The sequence below is a fragment of the Cricetulus griseus genome, chromosome X (assembly GCF_003668045.3).
Source record: "Cricetulus griseus strain 17A/GY chromosome X, alternate assembly CriGri-PICRH-1.0, whole genome shotgun sequence".
In the NCBI taxonomy this organism is placed as follows: domain Eukaryota; kingdom Metazoa; phylum Chordata; class Mammalia; order Rodentia; family Cricetidae; genus Cricetulus; species Cricetulus griseus.
In genome coordinates, this window is record NC_048604.1 from 15,197,759 (window position 1) to 15,219,995 (window position 22,237).

Here is a 22,237-nt window from a genome sequence, read left to right on the forward strand (position 1 = left end):
GATAATTTGTTTATTTTTTTCTACTGATTGGTGTTTAGGAAGATTTTTGTAGTTGGAGGTTTCTTGTCCCACCCGCCAGGTCCCAAATAACTACTCTAAGACTTAACGTTCATTACAGTATTTTGGCCAATGGCTGAGACATATTACTAACTAGCTCTCACAATTAAATGAACCCATTTCTATTATTTTGTGGTTTGTTACCTCACTTCTTGCTTCCCCATCAACTACATGGTGTCTCCCTGATTCTGCTTTCTTTTTCTCTGTAACTATGCTTGGATTTCCCACCTAGCTATGGCCATTGGTCCAAACAGCCTTATTCATCAACCAATAAAAGCAACACATATTCACAACATACAGACGGACATCCCACATCAGGTTTTCTTAAGTGTTATTTTATTTTCAGCTGACAAATACAAATTGCATATTGGTGACAACAGTGTGAGGTTTCAGTACACACATATATCATGCTATCTGGTCATAGGCTGATTTAACATATCATTTATCACTTCAAATATTATCATATATGTAGTAGGACATTTAAAATCTTTGCTTTTGACTCTTGAACTATAAAAATAGTATTAACAATAGTCACTGTATCGTGCATAGATGAATTCATCCCGTTTTACTGAAACTTTGTTCACTGTGATCAAAATAATGTCCTCTTTCCCACCCAGGCCCTAGTTAAGCCCTACTTTACTAGCTACTTTTATGAGTTTCTGTTTTTATATGCCACATATGAGGAATGAGATGTGCAGTGTTCATCTTTATAAACAAGCCTGGCTTATTTCATGTAGAACGATTCCCTCCAGGTTCATTAATGCTGTTACAAATTAGTTTCTTTTTGAAGGCCAAGTAGTATTCCATTGTGTGTACATATCTACCACATTTTTATTCATATAATACCTTAATTCTATCTATCTATCTATCTATCTATCTATCTATCTATCTATTTTCAAGCAAGATATCACTGTGTAGCCATGGGCAGCCTGAAACTCACTCTATATACCAGGGAGGGTGACCTTGAGCTCACAGAGATCTGTTTGCCACTGGCTCCCAAGTGCTGCAATTAAAGGGTGCATACCACCATGCGCAGTTGTAGGTTATTCTAGATCTTGACTAGGTGAATAGCGCTGCCATGAACATGGGAATGCAGCTCGGTCTTCAACATATGATTTTGTTTCTTTTAGAAATGGTGAGGAATAAGTTGAGGTTGGAAATTTTAGCTAGTCCATTCGCATCAGGCTTTCCCCAACATACGTTTTCCACTTAAGCGTCTATTTCCTAGTGTGATCATCCCTGTAAAGTAGTGAGCAAATGTCATCTATGGTGACATAGAACTTCCCTTCCCTTCTCTAGCTTTCATCTTCTGGCCTCAACTTAACAAACCACTTGAAGTGCATCTCACAATTTTCCTTCCAACATTAAAAATACATTCATTGTCCTATCCATGTACTCATCCCTCTTGTATTGTACAACAGTCTGTCAATCTGTGATGTTTTCAATTGTGGTCTCTGGTGTCAGCAGTCAGGATGAAAGTATTTGAACTGTGGGCTGGGGAGATAATTCAGTTGATGAAATTCTTGCCGTAAAAGCAAGTGACTCTGAGCTAGATCATCAAAATACATGTAAAAGTGGTGTGGTGACACGCACATATAACCTCAGAACTGAAATGGCAAAGACAGGTAGATTCTTGGGGATCGCTGGCCAGCCAGCCTAGGCTGCTTACTGAGTTCAGGCCAGTGAGAGGCTAGCTCCAAAACTAATGTGGGGCTGGTGAGATAGCTAAGCGAGTAAAGGTGTCTGCCATGAAAACTTGGTGATTTAAGTTCAATCCTCAGAACACCCGTAGCAGTGGAAGAGGAGAACCAACTTCACAAAGTTGTCCTCTAACCTCTCCCTACCTGTGATACTTTGAGTGCATGCCCTCTCCATCCTAAATATGCACACATCATAATAATAAAGTTCAAAAAATCCAAAAGATGCATGAGCCATGTGCAAAGAGACCTGATGTCGACCTATTCCCTATACAGACTGAGAGAGGAGAGGAGGCAAATTGAACTGGATACTGTTTAGTGGTCCACACTGACTATTCCTATACCATTGTTTCCCCTGAAAGCATAAGGGCAAACATACATTTTCTTCCAAAGTCTTGCAGCAAGGGTTCTAAATACGGCGAGGTTTCACATACATTTCCAGTTATGCTAAGAAGATGGGGGAGTATAATTCAGACAAAGTCTGTCTTCTGGTGGCCTGCAGGAGGTTCCCCAGATACTCTGGTGTCTGTAGTCCACATTGCAGTTTCTCTGCTCAATCTTTGTGGGTGACACTGTAGCAATAACAGTGCCAGGCAGTGGTCATAGCAGCAGCTTCCTAACATTTGGGTCACAACTGCCAAGGGATGACTTGGAGGCCATTAGTTCACCAGAATCGCACCGCCTCTCACTTCTATGACCCCGCATTTTTGTAGCTATCAAATTAACTTTCTGCTCAAGCTGTCTGACTGCTTCTTTCTTGCTTTGACCAGTTACATTTAACTTTGTGCCTCGCACAAACTAAGCACGGTATTAAATGATCCACATATTTAGGGTCGTGCGAAGCTCAAGTGATCCTATCAGGTCTTTCTTGCTGGTTCTCTCCATCTTACAGATGAATAAAAGTACAGCGATATTGACTTCCATGGCAGTACGTGGTGGATGCGATTTGAGACTATCTTCTGGTTTATCTCTTGGGCTTAATGCTCTATGTGGCCCATTTCCCCTTCTGCCCTTTGTACCTGTTTAAGCACTGCTTCTACATCAGCTGTCAACCCCTGTGAAGTCTTCAGTGAACTCCTTTTTGTTTGTTTCTTTGAGACAAGGTCTTGTGTATCCCAAGCTGGCCTCAAATGTACTATGTGGCTCAGGGTGACCTTGAACTTCTAATTCTCCTGCCTCTACCTCTGATTTCTTGGGTTACAGGCATGTGTTACCATGCCTGGTTTTATGGGCTACTGGGTATTGAACCCAGGGCCTGAAGCATGACATAAAAACATTTTATGAATGAGCCACATCTCCAGTCAAGCAGTGAACTGTCAAATTTAGGGAAATGCTTTTCAATACCCAACAGTGTCAATTTTTTTAATGATGGTATCTCAGTATGTTTCTCAAACTGGTTTCAGATAACTCAAGTGCAGCCTACAGCTGGTCTTGAAGTTGCTGCTTTTCTGTCTCAGGCACCCTAATGCTGGAGCTACAGATTCACAGATGTGCACTGCTGCACATGTCCCCTTATGCTTGCTCTCTCTCTCTCTCTCTCTCTCTCTCTCTCTCTCTCTCTCTCTCTCTCTCTCTCTCTGTCTGTCTCCTCCCCTTTCTTCCCTTTCCCTTCATCTCCTATCCCTCCCTCACAGAAGTCTGTCCTACTCCAATTATATTTTCTCCTTTTTGTATTTTTTCTTGCTTTCCCTTCACTCCACATTCAGTGCCTTCTTTGTACCACCTCAGGATTCTCAGTAGTCAGAGCTGCCAAGTAGGATCCTTGGCTGCAACGTTCCAACCACCTTAGGTTTCCCAGCCCTCCTACTTGCAGCGCTGAATGCAGAGCACTGTTCTGGGTTTCACAGTGTGCTTCGTTTGATGAACAGCCTGAGAGCAGATTCCACAAGGACTTTCTGTGTACCCTCTTGTTGAGTCATTATCAACCCTAGAAATACAATATTCTCACTGTCCCCACTTTCCTGATATAGACACAGTGACCCAAACGTTAAATGATTTGTCCACAGTTATCAAGTCGATAAATAGTGGAGCCTGGATTATAATTCTATTTGACTAGCTCCAGAGTTAACCGTAACACTGTAGCAAGAACAGATTAACAGTCATACTTAGTTCCAGGTGCCTTCCCACTTTAAAGTCCTGAGGGAGAGCAGCTCTCAGTATTGTGAATCTGGTCCTGTGGCGATAGTTGAATACACTGCAAAATATGTCCCATCTGGAAGCCCAAGAATGTTGTAGAATATTATTTTAACTTTGTAAAGATGTGTTACATTTGTTTATGCTGAAGAATATTACTTTAACTGTGCAAAGGTGTGTTACTTTTGTTTATGCTGCATCTGTTTAACAATGTAAGGATGTGTGTTTATTTATATAAAGATGTGTTGCATCTGTTTCACCCTGCCTAGGCATCTGATTGGTCAAATAAAGAGATGAACAGTCAGTAGCTGGGCAGAGAAAGGATAGGCAGGGTTGGTTGGCAGAGAGAGAATAGGAGAATTCTAAGTTCTAGAGGAGAGAAAGGAAGAACAAGAGAAGGAAGAGGAGGAAAGAAGGGGTGACACACCCAGGGCAAGAAGCTGGGCACCTGCTAACCAGGCAGACATCAAGAAGCAGGTAGAGTCACATACACAGCAATAAGAAAGGGAACAAGCCCCAAGGCAAAAGGTAGACAAAGAGAAACAGGTGAATTTTCAAAAGCTAGCCAGAAACGAGCCTAATCTAGGTCAAGCATTTATAACTAAGAATAAGTCTCTGTGTCATGATTTGGGAGCTGGTTGGTGGCCTAAAAGAAAAAGCCTGGTACACAGGAGTCTATAGCTGCTTCTCTGTAAGCGGGGTGCTCCTGTGCTGAAAGTGTTGCAGCACACATTTGCATTTTGTGGTTACTTGCTTCCTATCTGATAGCAAAGACAGCAATATTTTATCGTTTGTTTACTTAGAAAAAAATGAGTGAATGTTTCAATTATTCCTGCCTCACTGTTCCATGAAATGTAGAAGTAACATGTTTATAAAGCCAGCACTATGGGCTAGCAAGCACAAAGCCTTGGGTTTAACCCCTAGTACTGAACCAACCAGGCATGGTGTCATAGGCTTATAATCTCAACACCTGGGAGGTGGAGGCAGAAGGTTCTTGGTCAAGTCAGGTTTCTCGTTTGTTAAACAGGGTAGAGAAAGATGGCATTCCGTGGAATGAGCAACACTGAAAGAAGAGGCTACCATACAGGTAACAAGATCCGGAGTTCCATCTCTGTGCATCAGATATAAGGGCCTGAGCCCACTGTTGAGGCGCAGGAAAATTACTCAAGCTATTACCTGAGTAAAGTGTCTCACTCCTGCCATCCCAGGAGGATGGGAATTGGAGGCAGGAAGATCTTCAGAGATTTGATCCCAGCAAGGAATACATAATGAGGTCTAGGCCAGCCTGGGCTACAGAGGGAGGCCCCATCTCAAAAGCATAGCCAAAACAAACAAATAAAAATCCCAACACCCCTATCCCACCAGTATTCCACCAATAACATGTAGGTGGTTATTCAAAGCGTGAATCTAGCAGGGAGAGCCTGTGGCATTTAGGAGAAGGTGAAGGGCCGCACTTAGAGTCTTTCAAAAGAGCAAGGGTACCTTGAGGAGACCGGGTGAGAGGCTGAGCACCTTTGGCTACTTGGGGTGAAACTTTAGAGAACAAGTTCCCAGACTAGAGGAAGCAGCATCTAGAGGGCAGTAGAGACTAAAGGAAAAGAGGAGGCAGCCTAGAAAATGCAGTGGTTTTTACTTTTTCATTTTATTTAATTAGCTTTTTTTCTTTTCTTTTACACACCCACCACAGTTCCCCCCTTTGCTCTCCTGCTGTTCCCTCCTTCCCCCACAACTCCCATCTTCCCCCTCCCCATCCACTCCTTTTCTATCTTGAACAAAAAAAAAAATGCAGTGTTTTCTATCCATGATATCACTTCTGGTTACAAACATTTAACTAATTAATTGATTAAAAAGCCTCAGTGCACCGCCCAGGCTAGCCTGCTTCTCACTGTGTAAACCACGTTGGCCTTGAATTTGTTGCAATCCTTCTTCCTCTCCCCAAAGCCATGCTTATATCTCGCTTGTACACCATCATCCTGCTCTGCTTTTTTGAAAAAAATATCATTACTAGAAATAGAAATAGTTTGGAAGATAATGGCTCCCAAGGAACAAGAAGGTTGGCTAAAACACGGAGTAATATTTAAGTTCAGAGAACATGAGTTTATGAAGATTATTTTTAAAGATCTGCCTGGGTGTTCTGGTCTTGTTTGTACAGACATTTCTAGGAGATACTGTTTACAAAGTGGTCAGCCCTGAAACCATATGCACATAAACAACAAAAATGAACTCAGTGGGTTATAGTCATGTACTTGTGCATACTTGTAAATTTATATATATGCAACAGTAATAATCAAATAAAAAGAGACTGTCATCAATTTGAGAGAGGGGGACATGGCAGGAACTGGAGGGAGGGGACTTGGACAGGGCTGTAGGTAGGAAATGAAAGGGAGAAAGTGATGTAATTATATCTTAATTAAAATGTATAAAAAGTAAAAGAAAAATAAGCCTATCCAGGTGACAAACTCTACCTCAGACAAAATGCATAAGGAAGATTATTCCACAACATGGACATTCAGTTGCCTTAAGGAAGAGAGAATTATGTTGTGTGTTTTATTACTCTCTTTTGACTCAGCCAATGCCTTCCTTAAAGGAGGCTTAGGATTCTGGCCTTCGTAAGGGTGGCCCACAGTGTAACAACATCATGGCCACTGTCTATTAGGCTGCCATGGCTGCTGCCTCACGTTTGTCTGTTGATGCTTTTTTCCCTTTTGCAGTACTTTACATGGACTCTAGGGCCTCACACTTGCCAGAAAGGCCCTCTACAGGGAAGCCACCCTGACCCCGACCAGAAGTTCATATAGTAGAAGGGTCTTTGCTCCTGGAGGGCAGAAACACCCAGTGTGCATAACTTCTAGTGAGTTCCTAAAAGCCACAAACAGCACTCTTGTTCATACCAAAGGTCTCTTGTTGGTGGCGTGTGCAGACACACCAGTTTGTCTCTGCATGGTTTCAGCTTTACACTGGCTTGTCATGATGCAAGAGCTCCAGTCACGATGCAGCTGTGTCATCCGCACTATTGAAGAGCAAGGGCACGAGGAAAGACATTTTGCCCACCCGCTCTTCATTTTTACAGTAGTATTTTTTTTTATGAATGTGTTTCTGTTAAGCAAAACATTCCCCCGGTTAAACTGAGTTTCTTACATCCTCATTTATTACTCCACAGTTGGAGGTTGCAAGAGGTGACTCCACTGGCTTTAGTGGGAAGTCTGTAGGGCCAATAACCACCCTCACGACGCTCTGGCTCCGTTTCCTCTTGCTAAAAGTGGAACCACCTAAACAGTTGTTGAAAACATTTGCTACTGCTTCTCATGTAAGCTTCTCTCTCCAGTCTCTATTAGCTGTGATCAATTTTTAAAATGTCAATCTCTTGCAACCTTCACAGACCAAGTTAGAATTCGAGGCCCATAGTGCTTTCCACCAACTGGGCTCTGTGTCATCTATCAAAGGCTATGACACACTTGCAGAGGACATTCTGTCACTGAGATAGCTTTCTGTGTGTTCAGCTTGAGAACTAACTTTATGGTAACAGCAAAAAATGTTGGCAAAAGTCCCTCCAAATGCTTCCTTCCTCCTCCCCGACTTGGCGGAGAGCTATAAGTACTAAACAACAACAATAATGGTAAAGGCTCTTTATTATTCAAAAATAAATAATAACATAATCATTAAGTTCACTACAGGAACAATGGAGACTGCAGGGGGCTACACCAGATTCCTTTAAATATAGTCATTCCATGAGGAGGAATGGGCAGGCCAGGAGCTGCTGTCTATAGTGCCCTGACAGTGCTGTAGACCGGGACAGGGTAGATAATAAGAGAACCAGTTAGCAACAGCATGACTCTGTGTGTGTGTGTGTGTGTGTGTGTGTGTGTGTGTGTGTGTGTGTGTGTGTGTATGTGTATGTGTGTGTGTGTGTGTGTGTGTGTGTGTATAGAGAGAGAGAGAGAGAGAGAGAGAGAGAGAGAGAGAGAGAGAGAGAGAGAGAGAGAGAGAGGAGAGAGAGAGATTGGAGAGATTGGAAGACTGAGTTTTGGGTATTGGGGGGAAGGTGGAGTCAGAGTTTCTCAGTTCTCCTTGGGAGACTTTAGAAACTGGCCTACTGGGGCCACGAAGACCCCAAGTCAACCATAATAGATTGTGAGCTAAGGCTCACAGTTGCCCTTCTGCATGTTTCCTGGTAAGTCAAGTGCACTGTCCGCTGAAAGACACACTCATAAAGCAACACAACTTGGCTTGATCAGTTATCTACTGTTTCATCCGAGCTCTGTCATCTGTGCGTTATGGCTTTGTCTTTTCCTAGGGCTCTCTGGTTGGATGCATCAGCAGAGCTGCTGTTTCTGATGATAAGCTCTTAGGGAGCAGGGTCCGTTAGGATTTTGCCTGCCCTGGAAATTTCTTCTTTCAGCTCTAAGTGCCTTGGGATACATAATAAATAGTTCTCCATAAGGAGGGTCCAAGGGTTATAAATAGGCAGTTCAACAGGGGGCGGGTCCTAACGATTTGCTGTATGGGGAAGACTGCCAGCATCAGCCCTGCTGCAGCCTAGGACAGCACACAGCTCAGAGTTTGAGTAAGCCGAAAGATGTGAAGCCGATTCCGTGGATCACTTGGCTTGCATCAGTCACGTTGACAAACAAAGAAGAATCTTCTTGTAATTCAAATACTCCTCCCAAGTGAACAGATTGTTGGCCACAGGGCTTGGAGGAACTGTGGGTGTTTGCTGCCCTGAGTAAAATTCTCTCAGATCCACTGGTGGACTTCAGACAGAGGCTGACTAAAAACGGATCTTTACTCGAAGGTCCCTGATTAGAACAGAAGGTGACTTGGGTGTAGACATAATAGAGTCCTTGTCTTTTAATAGTCAGCTGTTTCCCACTTTCGAGCATTACCAAGTTGTTTTTCATGGTATAATATCCTTTCTTGGCCCACTGTAGAACTGTAACAAAGAGGGGGAAACCCTGGTGAGCATAAGCACAGCATGGCACATATTCTAACAGGAAATAAAGTTTAAGGCTGGATGTTGACTTCATGTGAGAATGAGTTCTCAAGGCACCATATGGACAACAGAAGCATGGGGAAATTATAGATACCAAGTTTACATGGGCTTCAGAGTTAGTGTAAGCTTGAAACCTGGGTTTTCTTTGAGCTTGGGCAAGTCACTTGATCTCCCCAAGCCTAAGTTCCTCAGCAACAGAATAGGGACAATATGAAAGCATAGTTTAGAGACATTGAAAAGTTAAATAAATTAGCAGGTAACAGGAAGCTTTCTCTCTTTAGAACCAATTTGCCCTTAAATTTAAGAAAAGTGCAAATGATCAGCCAGACATGGTGATATGCACCTAGAATTCCCAGACACTGAGGCGGGGAATCTTGAGTTTAAGGTCAATGTCATCTTTGGCCACATAATGACTTTGAGATCCGCCTAGGCTAAGTGAAACCCTGTCTCAAAACAGCAATACAAAAGGGACTGGAGAGGTGGTGTGTAAGAGCAGATCACAGAGACATGTTGGTATCGACCCTACGTGAGAAAACATGAGTCCCAGGTTCAAAGAAAGCCCCTGGTTCAGGAGAATAGGTCGGCAGTGATGAGACAAGAGTGCACTCTTCTGTTCTTTGTGTACTCCCACTACCATTCACTGAAGTATACATACACACAGACATACTTATGCAAACATGAATTCATGAACAAATGAATAAATGGTTTGAAAGTGAAGTGCTAATGTTTTCAGAATTATGCATTACAGAAAATTCTTGCTAATATGTGAATATTTAGCTTATCATGAGTTCTATAGTTGTCAGTCCACCTAGATTAGCGACAGCTCAGAGACAAGACCCTATGTCTTCCTTCTACCTTATGCTGTTGCAGGCCTGACCTGCCTCCCACGACCAAGCCTAAAATAGGCAAGGAAGTATGAAAATAAACCATGTGCTCATTTAACTGTGTTTTCATCTCTCCTTGTAGTGGGTGCCACCAACATGAAAGTACCCATATTCTTGTGGCTACAGCAGAGTCCCCACCAACAGTGTACCATTTTCTCTGCTGAGATGTTGAGTGGGTTCAAAGTCATGTGTGTACATGATTTAAAATCTCAGCTTCCACAGAGAGCTAGGTTTGATGGGGGCAATGGGTGGGAGGTGGGGAGAACTAAAAGTAGTGATATATTTGCTTTCTTGAGATTTTCCAAATAATTTATTTTGTGGCTTTACATCACCTACAGCATAAGATGCTTCTTATTCAGACTTTTTTTTGGGGGGGTAAGAAGGCATCTCACCACACCTGGTATTTCTGGGTACCTGACATTCTCCATAAAGGATGTTTGTTTTATGATGTTTTCACTTTTGGACGATTTGATTTAGAAAAAAAAAAGGAGCAGATTCTCTTCTGTTTAATGAATTGGGTCTTCCCTTGCATTTTTTCATTTCTAAGACAGGGCTTCACTACATATCCTTTGCTGGCCTGCAACTTGCTATGCAGACCAGGCTACCTGCCTCTGTCCCCTATAGCCCAGGTTGTCCTGGAATTTGCTTAGTAGGTTAGGATGATTTTAAACATCTAATCCTTTTTGCCCCACCCCTGAGCACTGAGATTACAGATATGTGCCATTAGGCCCCGATTTCCCCTTTTTAATTCCCTACTTCATTTAAGTTCTTTCTGGGGCATGTAGGTCAAGTTTATAGCATCATGTCCAGGAAAGAATGAGAAATTTGGAGCTACAGTGTCCTATACTATTTCCTATTTTGTCCTGTGCAGATAGATCTACTGTGATATAGACTGTGAGATATTTCACAGGCAGTGCCAATTCTAGTAGGCCTTTTGAAAAATTCAAAATTCCACTAAATATACCCAAGTCCCAAAAGATTTAGGTGGAACTTGATAAAGATCAGTAGGAAGTGATTCTAAGAGGTTTCTCTGTTATTATAATCTAATGCAAAAGTGAATATATCATGTGAATGGATTCCCTGGCTACAGCAATAATTGTGGTGCTTTTCTGTAAGCATATTTTTAGAGAATGCTATATGACAAAATTAATAAATATTATAGGAACAACTGGTCTCCATGAAGGACTTTATGTCACTTTCTGGATATTACAGTGAAGCAAGCTAAGTACTGGCACCTTACTCAGGTATAGCATAGCTTAATAATGTAACTCTTCTCCCACATTAGTTGATTTGATATCCAAAACTACTCTGGGAAGTATGTGAGAAAGAAAACTGCAACAGAATGAATGGGATTTGTCTAAAGACAATGAGTATGTGGTTATTGGCTCTAGAAACCCAGTGTTCATGAACTCCCTAACCAGGACTCTTACGTTTGTGCTGTGAGCCACAATATCATGTAGTATGTGCATCTGTGTTATACCCTGAGTAGCTCAAGTCACCTCAGAGACAAGATATTGTCTTCTTTGTTTTTCTGTGTTTCTCTCTCTCTCCCTCTCTGTCTCTCTCACACACACGCATACACAAACACATGACTTAGAAGTCCATTGTAGAGCACTCTGCTGAAGCTTTCAAATGCTGCTCTGATGCTCATGCCTTTGTATACATGGGGAGTTTATGCTAGCACACACGTTTCCATCCATCTACAGATGTGACACATTCTACAGCATCAGCTTTCACAAGGCAGAGATTTGGGGGAAAATATGGGCTAGGATGATGGTAGGATATATGTGGAAATAAAAGCATTCGGTGTTGAAAAGATCACGATATGCCATCTGTTGTTACTTCATTGAAAAATCTAACTTCTTGGCGCCTATTGATCATTACAAAATGATTTTTACCTTTAATTTCCCTGAGGTCAGCCCCACTGAGGCTGGGGTTAATCATACAGGGATTGACAGATGACAAAAAGACCTCCTGAGACCCATTTATGTACAGTGGGGAGGTCTTAGGAGGACAGATGTTCCCAGTGAGGAGGCCACTACCTGCCATTTCTTTTTATGCTTGTAAAATAATGGTTCCTTCACTCAGTCATTCATCATTTAGAATCAGCCACTGAGCAAAAACATAATGAGAACATCGGGACTCTTCCCCACCTCCTTTTGCCGCTCTAAGTCCCAGCTGTGCATTTGAGCTGACTTTGATAACAAAGGACAGTGTTTGAGAGTTATATGGGTAGGTTTGTAAATTGGTCCCTGGAGGAAGAGAAGAGCCTAATGATTAGGCTGCATAGCTTTGGAGTACCCCCTCCCCGTGCATGCAATACACACACACACACACACACCACACACACACACACACACACACACACACACACACACTCAAACACTTGGGTGGCTTTCACTCAGATGCTATGGGACTTACCAGATGCTGTTTTACTGTTGGCCTCACTCACAACATGTACTGCAATTTGAGGATCCTCATCACCTGAAGTGAAACCAAAAGCACACTGTCAGGCCAACGAAATGTACAACTGCACGTGGAATTAATGGGTACTGTTCTACAACTGTATATTAGCTAGAGCAGTTTACCTTAAAGGAAGGAAAACTGGTCTACTAATCCTTCCCACTGAAGGAAAAGGTAGTTTCTAATACATTAAAAAAACTTTATTGGCTATTTCCATTGATCCCTTTCTCTGATATTCAATACTCCATTCCACTTAACACGGAATGGACACAAGCCAAAACATTTGTCTTCAATAAATCTGTCTTGAATCTTACAAAAGCAAGAACAACTGCCATACACTGGAATGGTAGTGGACACCAAAGCTGTGGCTGGGCACTGAGCTAGTAACATGATTATCGTGTCTGATTTGCTCAAGTGACTATCCAGATTATCAAACTGAGCTTTCTTTCCCTTGCAAGAGCCTTGCTTCCCAATTAAAAGTGTTCATCTCCTAAGTATAGAATCCGTAGGAGCTTTCTTTCCAGTTATAATGATTTTGAGAACTTTGTAGGTATATTATGAAGGATGTTTTGATGACAAAACTATGCATTACCTGAAAGACCTACATCCACAGGGGCTTTTCCTTAAAAGCTCACTGCAATTAGCAGATAACATGGCATCACTGAACATGTCTCATAGTCACTGTGAGGATGAAAGCTTCAGGGGAATCAGATGAGCCTTGGGCATCAGACCCGTGGTTGAGACAGGTTCAGAGCACTCTCTTCACCTAAGGAAATCTAATTTCTGTCTTTATATGTATGCATTTCTTCTTGTACATTAGATTTCTGTAGCTGCAGCATTGTATTCAATAACTTTGCAGTATAATAGCTTCTGCAGCAGCACTCCTCCTTTTATACTAAAGTCACTCCACATATCATGGTTTGGGGGTGCTATATTCTCAAAGGACTGGGGAGAGTTGTGCTCAGAAGAGGAAATAGCTGGGAGAGGAAAGAGCCTTGAAAGGATCATAAAGGGAAGAGTGGAAGGTGCTGGGTATCTTTAGCCTAGATAGAAAAAATTCAATGGAAACTCGGGGTCGTGGTTGCTGTCTTCAGTAACCAGACAGCTTTCATATAAGGGAGTAATTATTCTATGTTTAGTATGGCCTTAAAGAACAGTAATGTGTCCAGTAAGGAGACATTCCAGGAATTTGAGGTAAGACTTTTTTGAATAGATGTTGACCTTAATATAATTAACAATTAGAGCTGTTCAAAAATAGTCCAAGTTGTCTTATTAAGTGTAAGGCATCCTATCTCTAGACAAGTCTGAGCAGAGGTCATTTGTTCAGTGATGCTTTTAAGGGGATTCATATTCTCAAGAGTGTACTGGGTCTGAGAGCCGTCAAGGCCCCTTTCTGACCCCTAGATGTCCAGGACACTCTCACGTCAAGAACAGGGCAAAGATTAGAATGTAGTATTGTGTCCATTGATCCCAGAGACCCACTGGGTACCATCCTCTCATAAAATAGTTATCATTGAATGATGAATGTCATTTTTTTAACCAAAAGATGACTTTCTTGTCATCTGGTCCTCTGAAGGTGGAGCCAGATTGTGTAATCGCTTGGATAAAGGTATTGGATGTGGGGTTCCTTCATATTTGATGTTACCAACATTACAGGAACATACCCTCATTGGTATGGACATAAAAAGCCTTTCTATCACTGAGGCCTGAGAGGGTACCTATTTGACAAATGTCTTTTCTTTCCAGGGCTAAATGTTCTCTGTTTCATGTGGTCTTACTCTTTAAGAACTTGTAGAAATAGCTAAATAGCAACATACCTTTTTGCATTTCATAGCTGTTTTCTTTTTTCTCTTCCGTGTTTAACTTTATATCCTAAAAGGAGAATCATTGCAAAAGATCAGTTGACAGAAGCTCTGATTTTGGGGTTTCAGGGTCTCATTCATTTGGCAACTATGTTGTCCGTGCCTGGTGAGGATTATAATATAGACTAAGATGCTGTCATTAATTCCATCATAGCAATTGGGAGTTCCTGGCTCTGACAGATGAGCTGACAGCCCAGAAAACTCAGGGGAGATCCTAGAAGCAAAATCCAGGCCTTATTATCTCCATTACAGTGCTCTCCCAAGACCAGAGGTTGTGATTCTGACCCTTTCTATGACCCTGACCTCAATGCCTGTGACAGATATTGATGAATAATGCTGAATGGGGCAATAATTCAACACTGGGAGCTGGCGTGTGGAATATTATCAAACACAATGTGGGGTGTGGGCCTGTTCAGATAAGGTTGCTTTGAAACCTCATAGGAAAATATTTGAATATGATCATGGGAGAGAAATCCAGACTTTCTCTTTGAATGTGCTTTTGTGGATAGCTATCCCGTGTGGCCTGTACTTATGTAGATTAATCAACATTCAGCAAATATAGGCCATCTTCTAATGCTGGTGATGGTGTTCAAAACACATAGTTTCTTGTTTCTCTTTTAAGATTTTATTTTATTTATTTCTTTAGAAAATTCTATGCAAATTGTTCTGTGTTTTTAGGACAGGTTCTTAGGTAGCCTAGGCTAACCTTGGACTTGTTATGAAGCTGGGAGTGACCTTGAATTCCTGATCCTCTTGCCTCTACCTCCCAAATGCTGAGTACAGACATGTACCATAATGACTAGCTAGATGCAACACTTAAAGATTTCTTTTACTTATAAGGTGAAAGAATACTAGACTGACTTAAGGAAGCTAACCCAGACTTCCTTCTATGTAGATTGAGAGATGATAACACCTATCGCCGCCATTTTAAGGAGAATGAAAATGAATGAAAGGCCTAGCAAGTATGAGGTTATCCAAAGGGTCTGAGGATTAAATGAAGTTCAGAACATAGGATCATATCCACAGGCCTGCCTCAGTCTGTTTCATCACTCTACTCTGAACAAGAGAGGAAAGAAAATAGTAGTGCACCCACATCTGAGAGTCCTGTACTCCTTGACATTCCTGGAACCTCATATCTTCACATTCATCACCCCAAGAAGGCATTTGTGTTGTAACTCTCAACTACTTTAGCTGTACACTCAGCTTGGTTGCCAGATGTGAGGACCTAAGGCACGGAGTCCCAAAGTGGAATCTGAGCCTCAAAACGTTCACATGGGCTCCACAGATGTTCACATGGGCTCCACAGACCAACTTTCCATTTGAGCTGCAATGGGGCTCTATGACAATGCGGCCACAGGAAAATGTTTGTGTGCTAACAAGTAAACAAATGACTGGTGTCTTTTCAAACACTACTGTGTGATGATTGAAGTTAAGATACTACTTTTAGGCTAGGTGGTTGCAGTGGTGTTGGGACCTGGCCCAGATGAAAAACGTGAAGTCAGCAGAGTTTGTCTTTTATGCACCCAGTCTTGCCTTTTCGTGAACTTTCCCCCAGCCACACTCCCCAGAGCCTTTTTTTTGTACTTCACTTAAAATGAAAGGCCTTATTAAAATCAAATTTCAGAAAAATCTTGGATTAATGATTTCTGTTTCAATGGATATAGCACCCTTTAACCTGAAATGGGAATGATTTTATGTCATCAAAGGCACCTCAGACACTGATAGACAGATAACCATGAGACTGACCATTCTAGACAGAGTGAGGTAGATTTTAATGTGTAATTACACTGTTCAAAATGGTGCCTCTACTTGCCCTAACTTGAGCTCTGACTCCCATCTCCTTCCCACAATGAGAGCTCTGTGGCACTTGTCACTGAAGATAATGAGCTCTTTGTCATGAGAGGTATTTAAATGAAAATTGGGTGACCACTTCGAAGTGGTAGAGAGAAGACTGAAATTCTAAGAACTGAGAATTGCATCTGGTCCTGTGACTTCAAGGTTACTCTTGGCCAGCCAGATCATAGTCTAAAGCCCGCTAGTATTAGCAGAGAAAACACAAATCTAATCTGGATTTAGTCTATAGTTGACTTGCTGGGCTAAGAAGTTCCAAATACTGTTTCTGAGCGAGACCTCTAGGGAAATGGTGATCTAAAAGGGGACCAGTCGATAGAAGAAAATTAACTGGATAACTTTGCATCTCAGCTTTTTAAAATCCTAGGTAAAGATGACATTGCCTGGAGCTCCATAGCTGCTGCAAAAGGAGCAAGGGGTATCCCTGACAGGTATCTAGTACATTACTAGGGCCTTGGCTGATATACCTAAAAAGTTCTACTTTTTTTTTCTTTCATACAAACAGAACCGACTCTTTGTCCTTGCTCCTATCTTGGGCAGATGAATCTGGAAGCTTTGCACATCAGACCTGAATAAGGAGAAAGGGAATTGGCAGATGACCTGTGAATCCTCTCTGTGAGAAGGAAAAATGGAAAACCCAACAAGCTGCTTTTACTACCATTCAAGGAAATTGAAGACTGATCACATAGTAGGAGAATGTCAGGGCTGGTAGTGTCCTTATAGAGAGTCTCATCCCCCCTTATGCTATACAAGAGAAACTGGAACTCAGATGAAATCGGTTATCTAAGGCTATTCAGCAAAACATAGTCATGTTATTTGGATTATCAAACATCGTCTTTAACACAACTTTATACATGTTAAAATTAGAAACACCTCCCAGTACCCTATATTACACCTAGAACTTTATAAGCACTGAAGAAACCTAAGACATTTCCTGACTTCACCAATCTTGCAAATAAAGTGTTAGAGGTTTTATCTAAGTCCTAGATTCTGGAATATGGATATTAATTCAAGATACACTATAACCCTGCTTAACAAAAATTAACTTGAAAAGCAATCAGGCATTGCAGAGAATGGAAACAATAAATTCCAGGTTAAACTGGACATAGTGGTACCTGCCTGTGGTTAGAAGCAGGAGGATCAGGAGTGCAAGTTTTCAGCTACATAGCAAGTTCAAGACCAGCCAAGACTATACAAGATTATCTCAAAAAAATCTAAATAAATAAATTCTAGTTTAATATAAGGAACTCAAAAGCCAGTGACAGATTTGAACTGTATTCTGATCCCAGTAAGTGGCCTAGGAATAAGGTTTTAAAATCTTCTTCACTGGATTACACCGCACCTTGGTGACAGTGCAGGAGGATGTGTATTGAGTTCATAAATGAGCTCTCAAGAGGACCGTGAGATGGCTCAGCGGGTAAAGGCAGCAGATGCCAAGCCTGAGGATCGGAGTGGGAGCCACAGGACCCACATAGTGCAAGGAGAGAATCAAGTCTCACAAAGTTGTCCTCTGACTTCCATTTGTGTCACAAACTAACAAATGAAATAGGATCTTATTATACTCTTTACTCCATTATTCAAAAGGTATTAGAATCAGTGTTCAGAAGGGAAATGGGCAGCCAGAGTTTTCGATGTTCTGTTTCAGGGAAATACAGTGCCTTGAGCTCCTGTCGGTGATGCAGTAATAAGTGGGAAAATTCTGGAAATTCATGGTTTACATATTCAGTTATTAGTAAGCTGGATGACAGCTGGATGGTTTGAAAAGGCTCGAATCTTTAGCATGGAATGGCTCTGTGAGCGAGTAGTGTTACATGGGCTCTACTGTGAACCGCACTGAGAGGGGGCATCCACCTCTTTCTATGCAAGAAAAGGGAAGAGCCTGCTATCACAGTACCTGAAATCCCTCTCATCACTGGATAAGCACTTCAGGGATTTCTAGTACTATCAGGACAGGCAGTATCTTCCCTTATGGGCTACCAAGATGGCACCAGCCAACCGTTGCTAATTTCCCTAAGAAATGGAGCTCAGACCCTGGTTTTACAATGGTAAGATATCAAAGGTTGAATGGAGAAATACAGAAATATAGAACTCCAACTGTATGTACTATGTAACTACTGTGTGCCAGTCACGTGTATGTACTGATAAGCATGTGTCGCTATGCATAAGGGTCCCTATCTTCTCCAGAGAAACCTATTTCTATTTCAGTAATGTGCACATGTCCACCTTTCCTCTCCATTTCATCCTAAAACTTGCTCTGCGTTTGTGCTTCTTGTATGCACACATTTCCACACCCACCTATATACGTGTGTATGTATGTATGTGCACGTGTGTGTTTATATACACCACATTTGGGTAATGGCTCACTCTGTAGAACAAAAATGGCCTGGAATTTGTTGCAGTCTGCCATTCTGCTTTGGCTTTACAGTGCTGAGGTTGAAGGTGTGACCACCACCCTTGCTTACAGTCGGAAACATTTCGAGGGTCGGAATTCAGTTTGCACAGCTAGGAAATGTACTCAGACTTCTCAGTGAAGTCTGCCAGGAACTGAGTCACTTACCTTGACAGGGTCTTCATATTGCCTTTTCAGGTCCTTACAGTTGATCAAGGGTAAGGTTCCTTCTTCTTTGATGCATCGCTGAAGCTTTTTTATGAATATAAAATCCTCACGAAGGCTTGCTTCCTCTTCTACCTGGTTTGAAATAACAGGCTTATGAGAAATGTCACAGTGAAGAAGAATGCAGCTAATGATGTCTGCCTCCACGTTCACTTCCATGGCACTGAAGAGCATAAGTGAGGAGTATTATAAGTTATTATGCTGGATTAGTGCTCTTTGATGCTTGCCATTGAACAGCCTCAAAAAGACAATGAATCTGATGTCAGGTTATCAATGGCTCTGGATAGAAATTACAGCTATTCTAGCGACCTTTCATCACAAAGTATCTATGTTTTTCAATGTACCACAGCAGCAATATCCTATAATTGTCATATTTCCCATCAGCTATAAAGCAGTTTGCTGCTAAGCTAGCTTGCCTGCTTCATGGCAATGTTCACAAAATGGGGCTTTATAAAGGAGTCCATTTGTAATGTGGATTTATAATTGCATCTCTCCTTTCTTACATACTTGTAGAAAGCATTTGCATTTTTAAAGAAATTATCTCTCAGCCCCAAAGTGAATGAGATATTTACTTTTCCAATATTGGAGTAATTAACTATATGCTATTAACTTGTGTTGTCAACTAATTCCATACCACAAGTGTAGATTCTTAACTTCATTTTTTATAATTATTTTATTTTTTAAGTTTCATTTTATATTCCAAACTCAATTCTCTCTCCCACTCCTCCTCCCGCTGTCCCTCACCTCTTCCCTCATGAGCCCACCTGGGTAAACTGGGGGTGAGGTAACGGGAAGCAGAGAGGAATGAGGTTCTTAACTTTCAAAAGAAGAACCAATACAGGCATGGTGGAACATGTCTGCAATCCCTGCACTTGCTAGGCTGAGGCAGGAGTGTTTCTGTGAGTTAAAGATCAGTCTGATCTATGTATGGTGAGTTCTAGACTATTCTGGGCTACATTATAAGACTCTGTCTCAAAACCAAAAAAAAAAAAAATCCAAAACCAACCAAACAAAAACAAAGCAGAAAAATAAGGTGTAGTTTGCCAATCGCTTTGCATGTCATTAAGGGTTCACTTAAATATTATAGTGCATTTGAGTCTATACGGGTTATAATTTCCCCATTATCCTCAAGGCCAATCTCTATACAGGCACTTGACAGAGCCCACTGAATAAACAATGAGACCTGTCTCTATGCTCAGCAGTAAAATCCACTTGGACTGGGTAGGCAGATCATCTCCAATCTCATTACCCATCACTACCTCTCCTTATAGCAACAGGAACTTCATGACCTCCACTTCGTCCTCATTTCAAGAAAGGCTAGCCAATGATCCCAGAGAAAATGCAGCCATCCAGTTGTTGCCTAGCTATTGTCTTCACTTCCAGACTTTAGGAGCAGCTAGGTACCTGATTACTTTTCTCTTAATCTCCCGTGATTGGCATTTTGTAACACAGCCGGCATTCCCCTCAGTGGAAGAGAATCAATACATGGATACAAGGTAAATCCTGAAGTTACCTTTTTCTAAATAGCTGCTACCTCCTTGTCCTCTCTTATTACTGTATAAGCAACCATTTAAGGGTGGAAAACACCTCAGACGAGCAGAGAGCAGCTTACAATGGCAGTTGACATTGAAGAGTTGTGCAGATAGCACCATTCTGATTTTTAAAAAACTCTGCAAATTGAGGGGATTGTATAAATCTGTACTAATCCAAACTACAGGGGATTTTCAGACCAAATCAACGCGCCTTTTCTCTGGGTTAAATTTTTAAAGAAAAATGTCTCCATGGGGGGGCAGTTTATGAAGAAAATTTTAGGAAATAACTATAGCCGCTACTGGTCTGGCACTTACTATGTGCCAGATAGTATTCTAAGTGCTTTACAGGGCTAGACTCATTTGATCTGTGGCAGGGGTGCCATTTTCATCTCTAGTTCCTTGGTGTAGAAACAGGAATAGAAATATAAAGTGTATAAAGTGACATGCTCAGAATCTCAGAGCAGTTAAGAGCTAAGCTAAGACTTGAAGCCAGGCTGTCTGACCTCAGATCCCTTAGTCAGAGGCATAATTGTGAGACCCCACTGACTAGGCAACAAGCATTATACCACAAGACTATTAATTCACTTACCGATTCTACCGTCCTCCCTCAGTTGGTGAGAACCTACATCAACCAGTCCCCAAATCAACAAGACCCCCAATTCAGTCAATGAAGGCTTGTAGTTCACCTTACCTTATCCAGTCTTCTATGAAGATACACAGCATAAAGCACGGACCCAATCATCTGGGTGATGAGAAAAACAGTAAGTAAATACATAAAAATTTTCATGCTGACAGGCAGCCCAGTAGTCACAGACCGGGGAGAAGGTTGGTTGTATGTATCTATCATGCTGGGTTAAAGTTGGAACGGTGTCTTCTGACCAAGAAGGTGGCAGAGGCAGCATGAGAAGACTGTCAAAGTGGCCACCTTACTCAGGATTAGTTAAGAGCGCACAATCGTCGCAACCCACACTTCCTGGAAAATGTGCTTCGTAGTCTTCTGTCCCAGCCCCCCAAAAATGTTACGTAAAGGTTTTTTCTTTTCTTTTCTTTCCTTTTTTAAAAATTACACCCATATCATTCCAGGCTTTCCCTTTTGTTAGTAAAGAAGAAACAAGTTTCTTCTTCCATACATTCATTCTTGCCTTGAAATGTCACAGACTTCTTAAGAGACAATGGCAGTATTTTTCCTATCACTGTCTAAAGTTTGGGGTTCACCAGTTTCAAGGAAAGTGACAAATGAGTCCACTAGTAATAAACTTATTTCAATTTCAGTCTTACTAATATAATCAGGAACCTGGTATAAAGGGAAGGAACAGATGTTAGGAAAAATAGGGATTGATTTCGTGCCCAGTGTGCCACTAGTTTGATTGCTTCTTGAAACTTTGTTTCTTTATAAGCTCAACGAAATCTTGCTAGCTTTGGTAGTCCAAACTGCATATCATAAAGCAAAAAAGGACTCCCTGTTAAATAAATTGTAGCTGGAAAGAGAATTTGAGAAAAATAATACCTTTTCTGAAGGGCAAAGCTAGCTATTGTTTGGGGAGATCAAACCAAAACTCAGGGAATGGTTAAAGAAGAATGGTTAGCCTGATTTGACCACATTGCCTGTCTCCACAGTTATAGTCCATTATGCTGTTGTGTGCCTAAGGATAAGGAATATTAGCTTCAGCTGAGTAACCTGGGTTCTAGTCCTTGCTATACCAATGAATTACTACAGAGCCACAGTAAATCACTTTGCTCCTCTAGACCTCATTACACCCTCCACTAAGGACAGTTGCCTTCCTTAGCTCATAGGTTTTGGTGAAGATAGAATAAAGATAGGAATGAGGGACTTCTGAGGCATCTTATACACTATATAGTTCTCCCCATTGTTTCCATTTGGTTTTTGGTTGGTTTGTGTTTTTAAGAGACAGGGTTTCTCTACAGCCCTGGCTGTCCTGGAACTCACTATATAGACCAGTCTGGTCTCAAACTCACAGAGATCTGCCTGCCTCTGCCAACCGAGTGCCGGGAATAAAGGTGTGTGCCACCACTACCACCTGGTTCAGTTATCCCTATTTTTATTGGTTTTCTTAGCATAAGAAATGAGGCTTCCAAATGATTGCTAACTATTTATATAATGGAAAAAGCCAATAACAATGGCCGAGTGATCTC

At 41.5% G+C, this 22,237-nt stretch overlaps 1 protein-coding gene across 1 annotated transcript; it reads right to left on the minus strand.

Annotated features, from left to right (window-relative positions):
• Nucleotides 1–8,440: 8,440 nt before the first annotated feature.
• On the minus strand, nt 8,441–20,930 carry Cd40lg (CD40 ligand). Its single transcript, XM_027433442.2, has 5 exons — nt 20,775–20,930; nt 18,495–18,626; nt 14,042–14,096; nt 12,183–12,245; nt 8,441–8,817 (listed from the first exon to the last, which is right to left on the minus strand). The coding sequence occupies exons 1-5, from the start codon at nt 20,928–20,930 to the stop codon at nt 8,441–8,443; spliced, it is 783 nt and encodes a 260-aa protein (XP_027289243.1).
• Nucleotides 20,931–22,237: the final 1,307 nt, after the last annotated feature.

Bases quoted from the DNA above. Each gene is read 5' to 3' on its own strand.
- Cd40lg (XM_027433442.2), bottom strand. From the start codon at position 20,930: ATGATAGATACATACAACCAACCTTCTCCCCGGTCTGTGACTACTGGG. The intron at 14,097-18,494 runs GTAAGTGACTCA...TTCTCCTTTTAG, and splicing joins AATATGAAGACCCTGTCAAG to GATATAAAGTTAAACACGGA. The intron at 8,818-12,182 runs GTAAGTCCCATA...TCTTTGTTACAG, and splicing joins CAACAGTAAAACAGCATCTG to TTCTACAGTGGGCCAAGAAA.